This window comes from Muntiacus reevesi, chromosome 21 (genome assembly GCF_963930625.1).
Source record: "Muntiacus reevesi chromosome 21, mMunRee1.1, whole genome shotgun sequence".
NCBI classification, from domain to species: Eukaryota; Metazoa; Chordata; class Mammalia; order Artiodactyla; family Cervidae; genus Muntiacus; species Muntiacus reevesi.
Window position 1 is genome coordinate 2,680,321 of NC_089269.1, and position 16,807 is coordinate 2,697,127.

The 16,807-nt window shown below is 44.8% G+C and overlaps 1 protein-coding gene and 1 pseudogene across 1 annotated transcript; both read left to right on the plus strand.

Moving 5' to 3' along the window:
• The first annotated feature begins 5,882 nt into the window (after nt 1–5,882).
• DPPA4 (developmental pluripotency associated 4) lies at nt 5,883–14,098 on the plus strand. The gene is made up of 7 exons (XM_065913807.1): nt 5,883–5,903; nt 7,540–7,690; nt 8,802–8,971; nt 9,056–9,106; nt 9,225–9,486; nt 12,184–12,379; nt 14,068–14,098. Exons 1-7 carry the CDS (start codon nt 5,883–5,885, stop codon nt 14,096–14,098), a joined length of 882 nt encoding a protein of 293 aa, XP_065769879.1.
• Nucleotides 14,099–14,374: 276 nt separating this feature from the next.
• On the plus strand, nt 14,375–15,794 carry LOC136152535 (poly(A) polymerase alpha pseudogene; annotated as a pseudogene).
• The last annotated feature ends 1,013 nt before the right edge of the window (nt 15,795–16,807 follow it).

Genomic DNA, 16,807 nt, shown 5'->3' on the forward strand with positions numbered 1-16,807 from the left:
GCCCCCCAGAGTGAGCCTTGTGTGAAGGGCGGTTTAGAAAGGGGAGACTGAATAAAGATACGGAGGGCGAAAAGGAGGCCGGGCAGTGCTTCAGGGGAGAAGAAATGAAGTCCTGAGCACAGCGGCAGCTGGGAGGATGAAGATGAGGAGCAGCGGCGCTGGGAAGCGTCGAGGAGATGGACCCAACAGGCCTCGGTGGGGAATGAGGAGGAGGAGTAGGGATCTGTCTCTCACAACGAAACAGGGGCAATGGTCTCCTCACCGAGTCCGAGTTCACACTACTCACGGCACAACACACCAGCAAATGGAGAGACGAGCTGCTGGGACAGGAACAGTGTCGTTATCTGAAAAGTCAGCAGGCCGAGAAGCTGGCGAATTCCTGCCCCAAAGAACCATCTTGCCTGAGTTAGGCTTCCGGGTGTCCCCTGACAGTCCAGTCGTTAAGACGCCGCACTTCCACTGCAGGAGGTGTGGGTTCGATTCCCGGTCCGGGAACTAGGATGCCGCAGACGTCACAGTGTGAATTCCGGTCTAAGAGGGGGAGGGAGTAAAGTCAGTCATTATCTGTTCAGCCTCCAGAGTGAGTGAGAAGTGAAGTGAAGTCGCTCACTCGTGTCTTTGTGCGACTCTTTGTGACCCCGTGGACTGTAGCTTACCAGGCTCCTCCGTCCGTGGGATTCTCCAGGCAAGAATACTGGGAATCTCCAGGGAATCTTCCCAACCCAGGGATCGAACCCGGGTCTCCCGAATTGGGGGCAGATGCTTTAACCTCTGAGCCACCAGGGAAGCCTCCAGAGGGGAAGTGTTAATTTCTGCCTCTCTGCAGTCATCCGTAGGTGGGCCTGTTTAGGATGTTTCCTGTGAGCTTGAACAAAGGTATTTTAGCTTAAGGGTCACTACTTAGAGCTGGATCCCAGAGATGTGCCTTGACATATAATTTAAGTTTATGGGCAGCCTCCTTTTAGTGACTGGTTTATAGTAGACTATAGCAGGTTCTTCCCTATCACAGTTTTCGTCACCATGTCTGGTCCAAATCTCTCTACTCTCCTTGCTTGCTTTGAAGAAGGTCACTGTGTCTAGGTGAGTCTGTCTGATCACTAGTGTGAAGACTAGGATGGAACCAGGTATTACCCTGCTTTCTGCTGAAATTGGTTCAGTAAGGCCTGCAGGCTCACAGCTGCCCCTCTTCCCCAGTAACATACAAAGACTTGGTAAATCAACACTCGTCAATCTACAAACACTATCAGTCAGCTTGATGAAGAACAACCTTTGGGAAACATTAGTATCCTCCACGGCAGTGATGAATCTCTAGAGTATTGACGGATAAAATTTATTTTGGCTTCAAATAGCATTTGAAGATGTCCTCAGTAACATATTTGAAATAAACCAGGGGGACTTCCCTGGCTGTCCATTTCGTTAAGAACCTACACTTCCACTGTAGGGGGCACGGGTTCCATCCTTGGTCAGGGAACAAAGATCCCATATGAAACACAGTGTGGGGAAAAAAGAAAAGAAATAACCAGGTACACCGAACTGCCAGGGTAAAAGTACATCGTACAGGCGGTGGCCTTCACACAGGAGCCACAGATAAAGGATGTGAATTGAAGCGGGAATAAAGCTCGGAGTTCTCTTGCCAAGCCCTGCGGCCTCATTCAGGGCAGCATCAGCCTGGAGAAAGTGGCAACTTCTTTTTTCTAATTGGCCCACCTGAGTGGCTGCTTTTTTGCAATTTCTCAGCCCCAAAGTGTTATCAGTTTCAGATGTATACTAAATTTCAAAGTAATTTCACAACGACTTTGGCACTTAGTATCTACAGGAAGATCAGAAGTTAGAAACCCAATAAGCAAGTAATGACCCTCCTGGAGCAGTTAACTGGAAGGAGAGAAGGGAAGCTGGTAAGGGGAAGCAAAGGAGAACACACTAGATGTGATTGTCAAGAATGCTATTGTTTTGTGCAAACATTGCAGAATTTGTGAATCATCTTTGAGACAGGTCTACAAGACCTAAAACTTGTACAACTGCAGAGTTCCCTATTTAAGGAAACTAATATAAAATTATGAACACACAACTGCTAGAGTCTTCACAGGAATTGGGATGAGCCAGTGTAAGTCAAGTACCTAGAACTTAAACTTTAGTGCCTTCCTGGTAAATCTGCCCCGATAAGCATGTCGTGTTCTTTCAAGTGGATGTCAAAGGAAACTAGGTATGTAATTCATGCCACTATATTTGCTCATGTTTTGGGAACTTCTACTGTGAAGAAAGAATCTAAACCACCTTCTTATTCAGTTCAGTTCAGTTCAGTCACTCAGTCAAGTCCGACTCTTTGCGACCCCGTGAACCGCAGCACACCAGGCCTCCCTGTCCATCAGCAACTCCTGGAGTTTACCCAAACTCATGTCCATTGAGTCAGTGATGCCATCCAGCCATCTCATCCTCTGTCGTCCCCTTCTCCTCCTGCCTTCAATCTTTCCCAGCATCAGGGTCTTTTCCAATGAGTCAGCTCTTCACATCAGGTGGTCAAAGTACTGGAGTTTCAGCTTCAACTTCAGTCCTTCCAGTGAACACCCAGGACCGATCTCCCTTAGGATGGACTGGTTGGATCTCCTTGCAGTCCAAGGGACTCTCAAGAGTCTTCTCCAACACCACAATTCAAAAGCATCAATTCTTCTGTGCTCAGCCCTCTTTATAGTCCAACTCTCACATCCATACATGACCACTGGAAAAACCATAGCCTTGACTAGATGGGCCTTAGTTGGCAAAGTAATGTCTCTGCTTTTTAATATGCTGTCTAGGTTGGTCATAACTTTCCTTGTGCCTAATACATGAAGGAAGGAAGACAGGAAGGAAGGAAGTTGGGATGGAGATTATAAAGAGACAGATTTTTTTTCTGCTTCATGATATCAGCTCTACCATCTACCTCCAGTTTTTTCCTTAAACAAGAATTGTTTGCTTTTGTCTGCGCTCCATCTTCACTCTGCACGTGTGGCGGGGGGGGCCACTCTGCTGCGGTGCCCGGGCATTGCAGTGGCTTCTCTTCTTGTGGTCCTAGGCGGGGGCTCAGGGACTTAGCTGCATCGTGGCATGTGGAAGCTTCCTGACCCAGAGATGAGACCAGTGTCCCCTGCATTTGTAGGAAGATTTCTGTTTCCTGTACCACCAGGAAAGTCCCCAGTTTTCCCCTTTTTTAACCAAAGTTACTAACAAACCTGATGGTCTGCTTTACTGTCTAGATTTATTTCTAAATGACTAGCCTATTTCTTAAAATAAAATAACCCCATAAAGAGCAATAATTTCCCACTATGAGAGATATGATTTAAAAGGTAGATGGTCACAAATTGTGTCGTAATTGAATAATTAAACTGGTAAAAATCATTCTGGATAAGACTTGCATTATATGTAAATTTTAAATGGGGCTTCCCTGTGGCTCAGCAGTAAAGAATCCACCTGCCAAGCAGGAGATTCAGGTTCGATCCCAGGGTCGGGAAGATCTCTTGGAGAGTGGAAGGGCCCCGGTATTCTTGTCTGGGAAATCCCATGGAGCAAGGAGCCCAGCAGGCTACAGCCTACGGTGTTCCAAAGAGTGAAACACGACTTAGTGGCTCAACAACAGCAATACATTTTAAATAAGCCTAAGTTTGAACATAGCATTTCTATGAATACACAGTGCAGAGAGACTCAAACACGTTCTCTAACCAGCCTCCACAGTCACACCTCCCACAAAATCTCTATCTCCTCAAATGTGACATGGTGGTTGTGTATGAGATAATCCTGCTTTGCCTTCTGTGTATGAAGATTAATGGCTTTTTAGGATTCATTGCCTCCAGGTAAACAACTATAGGCTTCATTAACTCAGCTTACTTTATTCAATCAAAATTTGGGGAGGAAGAGGAAATACAAAAACAAAGAGAAAAGAAAACCTGGCAGAAATACTCATGTCTCTCTAATCTGTCTTCTTTTTCAACACATCTCCACTTCTTTCTCCTCACTGCAGTTGAGAAACCGTTCTTTTATTTTTTTTCATTTAAGTTAAATTAAAATTTTAATTTAAAAATTAAAAATTTGATTTAATTTTTAATAAATTAAATTAAATTTTAAATTTAATTTAATTTAATTTAAAAATTATTTTGGCTGCACCAGGCCTTCGGTGCCATGTGGGCTTTCTCTAGTTGTAGTGAGCAGGGGCTGTTCTGCAATTACAGAGCACAAGCTTCTCTTGTTGCAATGCACAGCCTCTAGAGTGGGGGCTGAGTAGTCGTGTTTCACAGGCTTGCTTCCCCTGCGGCAGGCGGACTCTTCCTGGACAGGGGATTGAATCTGTGTCCTTTGTATTGATAGGCAGATTCTTATCCACTGTACAACCAGGGATGTCCTAGAGAGATCTTTAAAATAATGCTCATCAGAGTCCACCCACTCCCATCCATCCCCACCACCACCTTTAATTTTTCATTAGCTTTCTCTTGCTTTCAGCCTACAGATGGAAAGGCCACCCGGTCCAGATTCAGTTTACACTGTCCTCCTCAGAACAGGGTGGGGCTGGTCCCTCCCCACCTTCCTCTGTTCAGTTAGGTAAACTCTACCTTCAGATCTACTTTCATGACTTCCTTAATGAAATCTAAACCCCTTTCCTGGGCTGCCAAATGCTCCTTTTCAAGCATCATAATTGAATGTCTATTTGCTTGGATTATATATATGTAATATATATGTTATGTATATGTATATAATATATAAGTTATTTGACTTTTTGCTTCATTGAAGAACTCAGTAGTAGTATTTTTAACTATGCCCCAAAATTTTAACTTATTCTAGTCCTTCTTATTGTAAGACATAAGCTATCTCTCTCTCTCTTTTTTTTTTAAATGGTTGGTGAATTCTTTCAGAATTGTGTTTCCCCAAATGGTAGTTGGCCTAAGAATTTCTAAATTATAATCTCAACACACACTCCATTTATTAACACACAAATTACAGACTGTATCTTGCCCAGGATTAGGTATCTCTTCCTCTAGAACTCAGAAAATTACCTTCAGTTACACTGGGAAAATGAAGATGATTCAATCAAGTACTTCAGAGTTACTCACTCAGTCGTGTCCGACTCTTTGCAGCCCCACGGACTGTAGCCCACCAGGCTCCTCCATCCATGGGATTCTCCAGGCAAGGATGCTGGAGTGGGTTGCCATTTCCTTCTCCAGGGGATCTTCCCAACCCAGGAATCGAACCTCGGGTCTCCCGAATTGCGGGCAGATTCTTTACCATCTGAGCCACCAGGAAAGCCCATTTTAAGTATAAATCTTAAGTAGTATATGCATACTGTTGTTTAGTAGCTAGGTTGTGTCCAACTCTTAGAGTTGGAATTGTGAGTGTTCCCTGGGAATTTTTCTGAAGGAGCTTTCAACTTCCCAAAGTCTCCGGAACCACACCCTCAATGATAATGTTAAAAAACTCTCAGGAAAGGGCCTCGAATGTATTCATTCATACAATGAAGTGAAGTCACTCAGTCGAGTCCGACACTTTGTGATTCCATGGACTGTAGCCCACCAGGCTTCTCCATCCATGGGGTTTTCCAGGCAGGAATACTGGAGTGGGCTGCCATTTCCTTCTCTCTTCCCCACCCAGGGATGGAACCCACGTCTCCTGCCCTGAAGGCAGACGCTTTACCCTCTGAGCCACCAGGGAAATCCCATCCATGCAACAGTCACTGGTGAATGAGCAAGCAGGCAAGCTTGGCTTTCACATGTTTCGGGGGAGGGGCGGAGGGGAGGAGGAAAAGGAGAGGGCTTATGGGCGGCGGCGGAAGGAGGAGGAGACTTTTTAAAGAGCAATCTTGGGCCGGAGCCATTTCAGCAGTAAGGAGAGCCTTCATTTTATCAGCCTTGACCTTTCTGAGCATGGGGAGCACAAACAAGGAGGTGAGTACCGTCTGAATGGGTCTGCTTGTCTGTCTTTGTGAATCGTTGTCGGGCACACTTACTCTCTCTTGAGGAGAACAGAAGGCACCTTAAGAATTGGAATTCTAAGAGTTCCCTTAGAATCCCTCACTTCTTTTTGAGGAGAAAAGAAGACGCCTTGATTCTTACGTTAAGAATTTCCTTCTCTTGTTAAAAAAAAAAGAAACTCCTGGATAGGATCATCGCCTGGTATATTGGATGAGATCCTTTAGTTTCCCTTCTATAGACACAGGTTCGAGACCAAAGTCGCTGGATCTGCATTCACTGTTTCCCTGAGTCATTAGGGCCAAGGAATAATCAGAAATCAGACATACAGAGGAGCGCTGCAGACAGCAATGAAGGCTGGAGAGGCTGTGGGGCTTGTCTAGAAACCTTGAGCTACTCTGCCAGAGAAACTTGAGCGTTCTCCAGATCTCTTTCCCAGAACCAGGTCATTTTTGCCCTCCCAATTTTAATTAAGACTTTTGTAAGGGGGTCGTTTTCTGTGCGGTCCAGTGGTTAAAACTCAGCATCCTTCTTGGGGCCAGGGTTTGATCCTTGGTTGGGGAACTAAGATCCCACTAGCCTCTTGGTGTGGCCAAAAAAAAAAAAAAAAAACCCTTTTTTGCAGCCCCAAAGTTAGTAATTTGTGTAAGGGCTACGCAAATGTGAGATTTGAGTATGAATGTAAACCTGCTATAGAGATGTAAAGATGCCATACAAATGTTAATTTGTTCCATACTCCATTTTGGAGGTGACAGGATTTAGATTTGGGAACAAAACTGAGATTTTTAATAATGATTTGTGGTTTGATTTCTATCTTAAATGCTTACCTGTGTGTCCTTAGTTATATAACCTCTGAACCTCAACTTCTGCATCTGAAAATTGAAAGAAAGAAAAGGAGTGTTGTCCTTGGAACAATACCTGTTAGAAAGTATAGACTCAACAGATGTTAGTTTCTTTGTCAAACAGTTTTATCCCTACTGTTCTCTTGTTTCTTTTGAATTAACCAGTATTTCTTACAACAAAAGGGAAAGGAATAAGGGATGGTGGTGTGTGTAGAGTTGAGTGATATCCCTTCCGGCAAAGTAAATAGTTTGGGGAGGAGTTTTGTGACAGTAGCTTGGAGCTATAGTATGGGAGAGGTTTATCTGGTAAAGGTCAAGGAGGGGAATAGGGGAAAAAAACCTTCAAGGAGAGGGAGAAAGGATATGGTGAGAGATCTTAGGGTTTTTCTCCAAAGCAGAGGCTAGTTTCTTCTGTCTTTTATCTTTTCTTTCTTTCTTTTGTGCTGATTGGCTTGCAGAATCTTAGTTGCCCCACCCCCAACCAGGGACTGAACTTGGACCCTTGGCAGTGGAAGCTCAAGAGTCCTAACCGCAGGGCAGCAAGGGAATCCCTTTTTCTCGCACTTTCAAATCGACCTTCCACGTCCCCATCGCGGCTTCCCTTTCTTATAAAAAACCCTAGTGTTAAGACGATGTCCTGAAGGGGTTCCACACTGCCAACACAGCTCAATGATTGTCTCAGTACCTTGGACCGGAGGTACCAGAGGTCAGGCAGTGGGTGCAGTGGGTCGGACCCCAAAACAATGACTGGCTGGTTCCTCTGTCCCCAGAACAACTCCACAGAGAAATCTGAAGAACATATGAGTTGCAGGCTTACATCAGTAGAAGTTGAAGAGGGACCGGGAACTTCTGCTGAAACAGAGATCGCAAAAAACTCAGCACAGGGGACCAAAAGAAAAAGAGATACAAAAAAAAGCACAGGTAAGAGAGCCACCGTCCCTCAAATCGTGTTCCCTTGGGTCTGAGAAGACTGAGAGGTTTTTCTGAGAATGGAGGAAAGACATTTTCATTCTGTAAATCCGACACTTTGAAGCCTCGCTTACGTCTCACCTCCTGGTTCTGAACACTCTCCTACTCTGCGCTGGGAGATAAGGAGCTCAAGGTGTAGAGATCTGAGTACAGATGGGCATACATTTGAAATCCCACCATTGAAGCTTCACTTTATGCTAAGCTGAGTCAAGGTCAGGGGGCAGGGTCAGTGTCATTCACTCAGAATAATTAGGTAAATAACCTATACTCAGCGTCACTATAGTTGCGACTGTTCTGGAGGTGTGTCCTTGGAAGCTTTCCTGGATGGTAAGAGGATGTGAGGGGCATAGCGCTGCCCCGGCTGGGGTGGGCTGCAGGAGCCCTGGGCACGGGTAGCTGTGGCTTTGCTGAGTGCTTTCTTTTGTCTCGTGGTGAGAGGGCAGGTATCACTGAGTATGACCTCAGTTCTAAAACTTTGTTATTGCCTCAGGAATTGGAAGTGCACTGTCTAGGTCAGCCTCGAGAGAAGTGCAGTCTTGGACTGCACTTGGGTCTTGGGTCCAAAACCTCTAGAGTCTCAGCCTCTTCAGAGTCTGTGGCTTATTGCTCTCACAAAAGAGCAAGTGTGTGTGAGTAGTGGGGGGTCTTAGGAAGTAAGAAGACAGGGGTTCAGAAATGTCGTCAGCCTTAGGTTTGAGGTTCTGTCCCTGGGAGTCTGTGGCTTTACAGGGGGCTCAGTGGTAAAGAATCCGCCCGCCAATGCAGGAGATGAGGGTTTGATCCCTGGGTCAGGAAGATCCCCTGGAGGAGGAAATGGCAACCCACTCCAGTATTCTTGCCTGGGAAGTCCCATGGACAGAGGAGCCTGGCGGGGTGCAGTCCACGGGGCCGCGAAGTCAGCCGTGACTGCACTCGCGCCCTTGGAGGTTAGGCTGTCCTCTGGGAGCCACTGAATTGTACGGTGGGGATTAGACTACTGAGAACTAAAAGTGATTGCACCTTTGACATGTTAAAGGTCTACATTAAAGTTAACTATCGCTCATTCTCTCCCATTCCCCTTCAGCCTGCGGTCCAGGAGACACATCACAACGTTGTGACGGTGTGAAACCTCCCAGGACCCCGACGCAGATCCCCATCCCCCCTCTTCCTTCTGTCCTGCCGCCTGTCAACCTGGTCCACAGGGACGTCATCCGAGCTTGGTGCCAGCAGCTAAAACTGAGCACCAAAGGCCCGGTGAGAGTCCAGAGTGGGGATGAGGCTCCTGGGAGGAGGTGCGTGGACCTTAGTCTGTGTTAACTCACTCTCCTCTTGTCCTAGAAACTAGAAGGATATAAACGACTCTGTGAATATGCTTACCCTCATCAAAAAGTGAGTAATCTGTAGGGAATGTGGCTCAGTAGAAGGTTTAGTTCTGTCCTAATTACTTATTTTCACATCAAAAGATGAGCAGAAGAATTGTCTTTCATCTTTTAAACCCTCTTTGTAGAACTTTCCTGCCACAACACAGGAGGCCAGGATCCTGTCACTGTCGAAAAGGATAAAGATAGAAAAGGGAGAGCTGCCCCTGGAATGCTCTGAAGGGGCTGCTCCTCCTACAGAGGGGACGCCTGCCCTCGAGGGAGCTCCTCCGCCTCCTGAGGGAGTTGTATCGACTTCTGCCCCCGACTCAGAAGCTGTGTTTGCCGCCTGGAGCAGGATGACAACCAGGGCCGTGAAGACGGAGCCAGTATGCTCACAAGAGACTGGTGGTGAGCTCGTTATTAAAATATATATATATATATTTCTTTGCGGTCGCACTGGGTCTTCGTTGCCCAACGTGGGCTTTCTCTAGTTTGGTTGCACTGGGTCTTCGTTGCTGAAGACGGGCTTTCTCCAGTTGCAGTGGGTGGGCTTCTGCTTTCTCTAGCTGCAGTGGGTGAGCCTTCCCTTGTGGAGCACAGGCTTGCAGGCGAGCCAGCTTCAGTACTTACAGCACTCGGACTCGGTAGTTGTGGCATCCAGGCTGAGTCACCCCATGGCTTGTAAAGTCTTCCCGTACCAAGGATACAACCCTCGTGCCCTGCATTGGCAGGCGGGTTCCTATCCACCGGGGAAGTCCCAGTAAGCTCATTTTTTTTTTTTTTTTTTTTTTTAAGAACAGGATCTGGTTCAGGTGGGAAAAGAAGCTTAATTGATATTAACCACTGACTCACTTCAGGACATCACTATCACCTGAAGGCATGGTGATGCCTAAGTCCTAAGTCCCAGTCACAGATTTTTCTGATTCAGGTCTGAGTAGGGCCTGGAAATTTACATTTCCAGAATTTCCCAGGCACTGCTAATCTGGGGACCACACTTTGAGAAATACTCTTCTGAATGAATGAAGTCATCAGAAGAAGACCGCAGTCTGGCTTAATTTTTTCCCCGTTTCTTTAAAGAATTTCAAAAGTAAAAAGCAGGGTGTAAAATCAACTGCCTGAGCTAAAGCCCTTTATCTCCTAGCATCGGTTAAGTAAGTGACATTAACAGTTATTTAATCTAGTTCCCAGGTTGCTCTGAGTAAAGTAGGTTAATAATAATATACCTACTTCGTGATGTTTTTGTAAGAGTTACAGGAGATAAAATTCAGTTCAATTCAGTTCAGTAGCTCAGTCGTGTCCGACTCTTTGCAACCCCATGGACTGCAGCACGCCAGGCCTCCCTATCCATCACCAACTCCCGGAGTTTACTCAAACTAATGTCCATTGAGTTGGTGATGCCATCCAACCATCTCATCCTGTCGGCCTCTTCTCCTCTTATCTTCAGTATTTCCCAGCAGCAGGGTTTGTTCAAATGAGTCAGCTCTTAGCATCAGGTGGCCAAAGTATTAGGGTTCAGCCTCAACATCAGTCCTTCCAGTGAACACCCAGGACCAGTCTCCCTTAGGATGGACTGGTTGGATCTCCTTGCAGTCCAAGGGACTCTCAAGGGTCTTTTCCAACACCACAGTTCAAAAGCATCAATTCTTCGGCGCTCAGCTTTCTTCACAGTCCAACTCTCACATCCATACATGACCACTGGAAAAACCATAGCCTTCATTAGACGGACCTTTGTTGGCAAAGTAATGTCTCTGCTTTTTAATATGCTGTCTAGGTTGGTGATAACTTTCCTTCCAAGGAGTAAGCGTCTTTTAATTTCATGGCTGCAGTCACCATCTACAGTGATTTTAGAGCCCAAAAATAAAGTCTGCCACTCACTGTTGCCATTGTTTCCCCATCTATTTGCCATGAAGTGATGGGACCGGATGCCATGATCTTAGTTTTCTGAATGTTGAGCTTTAAGCCAACTTTTTCACTCTCCTCTTTCATTTTCATCAAGAGGCTCTTTTATCAAGGAGATAAAATTAAGGAAGACCATGTACTGGCTAGCACATTGCAATGTCTGTTGAGACCCTTGTCCCCTAGGGACCTCCCCTGCCCCTCGGGAGCAAAGCCTGGGACCATATCCTGCCCACTGTCTTTTGCACACAGTGGGGTGTTAGTCCAGGACTTTACTTCAGATGTGTAAGATACCCCTCTCCATTAAACCACTGATGTCACTAAAAAAATTTTTTTTTTTAATTTTTTTAAGCTATGAGACAGCTGAACTGATGGCCTTCCCGCCTAATCTGGCTTAATGTTTCTCTTGAAGGGAACCAGAATGAATGCTTTTTACCATAAAAATCTTGAGCTGAAGGCAATTAAGAAGCAGCAAACCAGAAGAGTTTCTCCCTTTCTCACCTAAAGGCAAGATGTCTATTTTCCTTTTGCTGGAGACAGATTTATCCAGAGTAACCTGCAAACATACCTCATCCATGAGTTTCCTCTCGTATATTTACCTTCCCACTGTTTGCCACCCGTGGGAGCCGCAAACTGCTTCCCTTTGTCCTGTCATTTCTTTACAAATGTATTGTTCTTTGTCAGAAGATGCTATATAAGAAGGAATATTCTAAGCTGCCATTTTGAGCCAGTTTTTGCTTTTTTTCCCCTGAATTGTGTGTGCTGCCTGAACTCATCAACTGTTTTCCCCTTGTTAACGTTTTGGTTAGAATCCCAACTGGGCAGAGGTAAGGTTTGACCCCACCCCGCCCCAGAACACACGGCCATCTGCCCACTTGCCTCTGCACATCCAAGTGTATATTTGTTTCTTTTAAAAAAAATTTCCCAGGAGCTGTTTTTGCATTATTTTCTAAGATGAACAGAATGGAATAAGCAGGTCTTCAGTGCTGGTGTCTGAGAGCTGGCACTTGAGAAAGACAGTTCGTTGCATCACAGGCTGCGGTGCCGACTCAGACATTGGGCCTGGGTCAGTTAGTTGCATCACAGGCCGCGGTGCAGACTCAGACATCGGGCCTGGGTCAGTTAGTTGCATCACAGGCCGCGGTGCAGACTCAGACATTGGGCCTGGGTCTTGCTGTGCTCATCCTCGCCTCTCTGTTCCTTCCCCAGAGGTCCGGTGGTGCGTGGTCCACGGGAGAAGTCTCCCAGCTAACACAGGCGGCTGGGCTCATTTACAGTTTCATGCTGGGCAGGCCTGGGTGCCTGGAAAGCGAAGGAGGGTGTCCGCACTCTTCCTGATACCTTCTGGCGATTTCCCACCCCCACACCTGGAGGACAACATGCTGTGCCCTGAGTGTGTACACAGGTGATCACCCGGTACTTTTCTGCACTGAATGTGGGCATCCGGTTTTCAGTTGGAGGGAGAAAGGAGATACGTATTTATGTATTTATCTCAATTAGCCCTGCATTTCAAGCACAAGTTGTCAGTAAAGAGTTTCACAAAAATTCTCGCTAGGAAAGTATATTCCTAGGAGAAAGAACATTTTTGGTCAAGGCTTAATGCATCTACTTGGAGACCCATAACTTTGAGGCAGCAGCCACTGTATAATTACTGTGTCCCAGGTATATGTACTACACAGAAATAATGACTAGCAAAAAAAATCCTGCATTTAAGTGGCCTACAGAATAATGGGGATAACTGCTGTGTAAACAACTGTGTCAGCATGTGATGACTGTGATCAAACCGGAAGTTTCTTAATTTAAAGGAAGAATTATCTAGATGTAAAGGAGGGTGTAAGATCATGTTTCAGTATAGGGATCAATGCCAAGGTTCTGAAAGGACTTAGGATAAAGAAATTGCCAGTAGTGACAGAATGTCATGGAAAATAAGCTTCAGACCATCCCTGGGTGATGGACCACTGAAAGGTTCTAAGCGAGGAAATGAACCGAGGCTTACACTGCCGAGGAGGGTAGCATACAAGATCTATTAGAAAAATCATGTGGGATAATTCAGTTTCTCATGTTTAAGGGGCCTGGCACCTTCTATAGGTGCCAAAAAAGAAGCCTGGCTACTAGATAGTTATTTGGTAATTACATTTAAACAAGAATAAGAATAAGAGCTGCATTGGGGCTGAAGACAGCGTCATATGGAATGAAGCTGGAGAAGAGACAGATAACATCATAGACTGGAGAGGACTGAAGCAGTAGAGAATGTAGAGCATGTGGTGTTGGTTGAATAAGGGGAGGAGGGAAGTGGAGGCTGCAATGGGAGGTCTTTTCTGAAAGGTGCGAATGGGGGAGTGGCAGGATGCTCAGAGGGAACTGTAATACTTTCTGCTGACAGGGCTGAGTGTGCTTCTGGGCTTAGCTTAGGAGAGGGGCCTATGGAGGAGGTGATGGAAAGAGACCCATCCCTCTGAATAGAGGGGCTGGCTCAGCCCAGACTTGGTTCCCAGGGACCCACCTCCTCACCCCACAGTTGTGCAGGAAGCCATCCTGGGCTTCACTCCAAGCTCTCTGTTGGCCTGCTGGGGGCCCACGCTTGGTATCATCATGACTGAGCACCAGAGGTCTGGGGCTTGGAAAACTGAAGACTCAGGTGATGGGGGGAAGAGTCTCCAGCTAGACGGTCCCCATCCATAGCCTCCAGGCCCTGGCACAGATACCACGCCCCACAGGAGGAAGGATGTGAGTCTGCACTCATCTTTCCCATTTCGGCTGTTCTGTTTCCTGCCACAGTTCTTTGTCAAGCAAGTTGAATACAATGGAGGTCACTTTGGGTAGCCTTTTAATAACATTCTTGGGCCACTGGGCAAATGGTTTAAGTTCCCTGTGGGGCCTCTCCTGCCCATGAGCTGCACACGACGAGGACATATTAGAGAATAATGTAACTTGAATATTGTCATTTCTTGATGACATGGCCACATGCTTTCCACACATGGTCCTAAAGTTTAAGGGAGATTTTATTGGGATTTCAGGGTGGGTTTCTTGGTTCTTTTCAAGAATGCAACTGATATTTCCTCTCAATTCTGAAACATTTCATTTGCTTTGTAGGAATAAAGTATTAACAAAAAGCCTGCAGTGAGATCATAATAGCAGTAAAAGGGTACAGCTATGATTATAATTAATGATAGAGAAATGACTACAATCAACTCCACTCCACTCTCTCCATGCCTCCAGCGTCCAGGGTACACAGCCTGCTTACAAGGTCACGTGAAGAAAGAAAGCCTGTGAGCTGATGGGAAACACAAGCAGAAGTGACTGTCTCTCCAAAGATGCCCAGCCCTAAGGGAGCAGAGGATAAAGGAGATGGGGACATTTGAAAATACTAAGTCACCGAATGGAATTAATTTGCTTGAAAATGCCTCAAGTAAATTTCTACATTGGACAAGACAGATCTTATAGGCAGCAGTTGCAATTTGGTCATGTACACCTCAACCAGATATTCAACCTTATCATCACCAGGCATGGTACAAGCAGAAACATATTGTCACTGACAATAATCTTGCCCCAAAGAATCTGTTCACAGGGAAGCAATCAATCCTGATGATGCCTCTTGTCTCAGCGTAATTAGGTGAGCTTACCTTCTTTTTGGTGTCAGTTACTTAGATGCACCCATATGTAAATATTCACAACCTATGCACTTAAGATGTCTATACTTTATGTATATGTGAACTATATGTAATTTTTTTAAGTGTTCTGGATTGAATAATACATTATAGTGCCTCTAGTAAAAAGGCAACTAGAAAATTTTAAAATTAAAACTTTTATTTTAAAATAAAAATACTCTAGGCCAGAGCAGGAGTGAGGCTGGACCAGGACTGAGGCAGCCGACGCCCCTCCTTCCCATCTCTGGATCCTGCCCAGAGTAGGGGGCGGCTGTAGGCGACGAGGGCGGAGGACGGCTGGGCGGTGCCAGCTGAGACCAAGCTGCTTGCAGTTACAAGGCAGGGATCTCAGCAAACACCCACCACAGAAGCACTGTGGCATTTCTTCCCCCTCCCGCTTAGCAGCCCCCAAGGAGACTAACTGCCTACTCACACAGAAACTAGTGGAGACTCTGAAGCCCTTTGGGGTTTTTGAAGAGAAAGAGGAACTTCAGTGCAGGATTTTAATTTTGGGAAAATTAATCTGGGGAAAGACTGGATACGAGAAATCGGCGAAAGCAAGAATCTTCGGCAATCTGTAACTGAACATGCTGATGGGGAAATGTTTACATCTGGATCTTACAGATTAGGAGTGCATACAAAAAAATGCCAATATTGATGCATTGTGTGTTGCACCAAGACATGTTGACTGAAGTGACTTTTTCACCTCATTCTATGATAAGTTGAAATTACAGGGAGAAGTAAACGATTTAAGAGCTGTTGAAGAGGCATTTGTACCAGTTATCAAACTGTTTGATGGGATAGAGATTGATATTTTGTTTGCAAGATTAGCACTGCAGACTATTCCAGGAAACTTGGACTTAAAACATGACAATCTGCTTAAAAATTTAGATGTGTATAAGAAGTCTTAATGATTGCAGGGTTTTGATTTTGTTGCAAACCAATGAAATGGTTTTATGAGATGTTTTACATTTAGTATCAAACATTGACAACTTCAGGTTAACCCTGAGGGCTGTCGAACTGTGGGCCAAATGCCACAACATCTACTCCAATATATTAGGTTTCCTCGGTGGTATCTCCTGGGATATGCTTGTAGCAGGAACTTGCCAGCTCTGTCCAAATGGGATAGCATTGACTCTTGTACATACATTTTTCTTGGTATTTTCTAAATGATATGTGTTTAGATTATATTAAAATAAAGCTGATTATAGACACTGAAAAATAAAATACTCTATTGTGTATGTGAAATGATCCTTCTGAAATATGCTGGATCATGACAATGCTGAAAACCCTCTCTTGGATCCTGTTGATTCAGAGGGAAAACCAGGGTCCTTGTAAGGACCTACAAGGCCTTGCTAAAGTGCCTTATACCCCACACCCCCTTTTCCTTAATGCTTATCTCCTGTAATTTATAATTTGTTTGTCTTCCCCAATAGTATAAAAAGATTTGTCAATTTTGTTTGTGCATGTGGGCATCACAGCCTCCTAGAACCACCAAACACATGGTTGGTGCTCAATAGATGCTTACTCAGTGAATGATGAATGAAAAGGTTTGAAGTGAATTAGGAAAGGAGACAGATTGCAACTTACTTAGAAATCTATATTTTAAAATAAACTTCTGCCCTGTCTATATTCTTTTGGAAAGTAATTGCTGTGAGTTACCTCTTGGACAGGAAAAACTCTGTTGTGTTGACGCCGTGTTCTTCCTCCGTAACTCTTTTCATCATCTGCAGTCTACTTACTACCCAAAGGGAAAAAATAACACTTCTCTTTATTCAACTAATGCATAGGGTGGGAGTCATTACCTGGAAGGGGCAAAAAGAGACTTCTTTGGTGAGGGAAGTATTTTCTGTCTTGACTAGGGAGTTGACTACCATTTTTCAAAACTTATCAAATAGGACACTAAAGATCTGTGTATTTTACTGTAAATTTTACCTCAAAGAAAAAGGGTTTGGTGATCAGAGAGGAAATGGTGTCTGTCACAGGTCTGTACTCCTAGGATTTGTAGACTGAGACCTCAGTATATATAATATATTATATATATACATATATATAATATACATATATATAATATACATATACATATATATATATAATATACATATATATAATATATTATATATATACATATATATATAATATATTGAGGAGGCCCTCTTTTTTCTTATGATGGATGACAAAGAGGA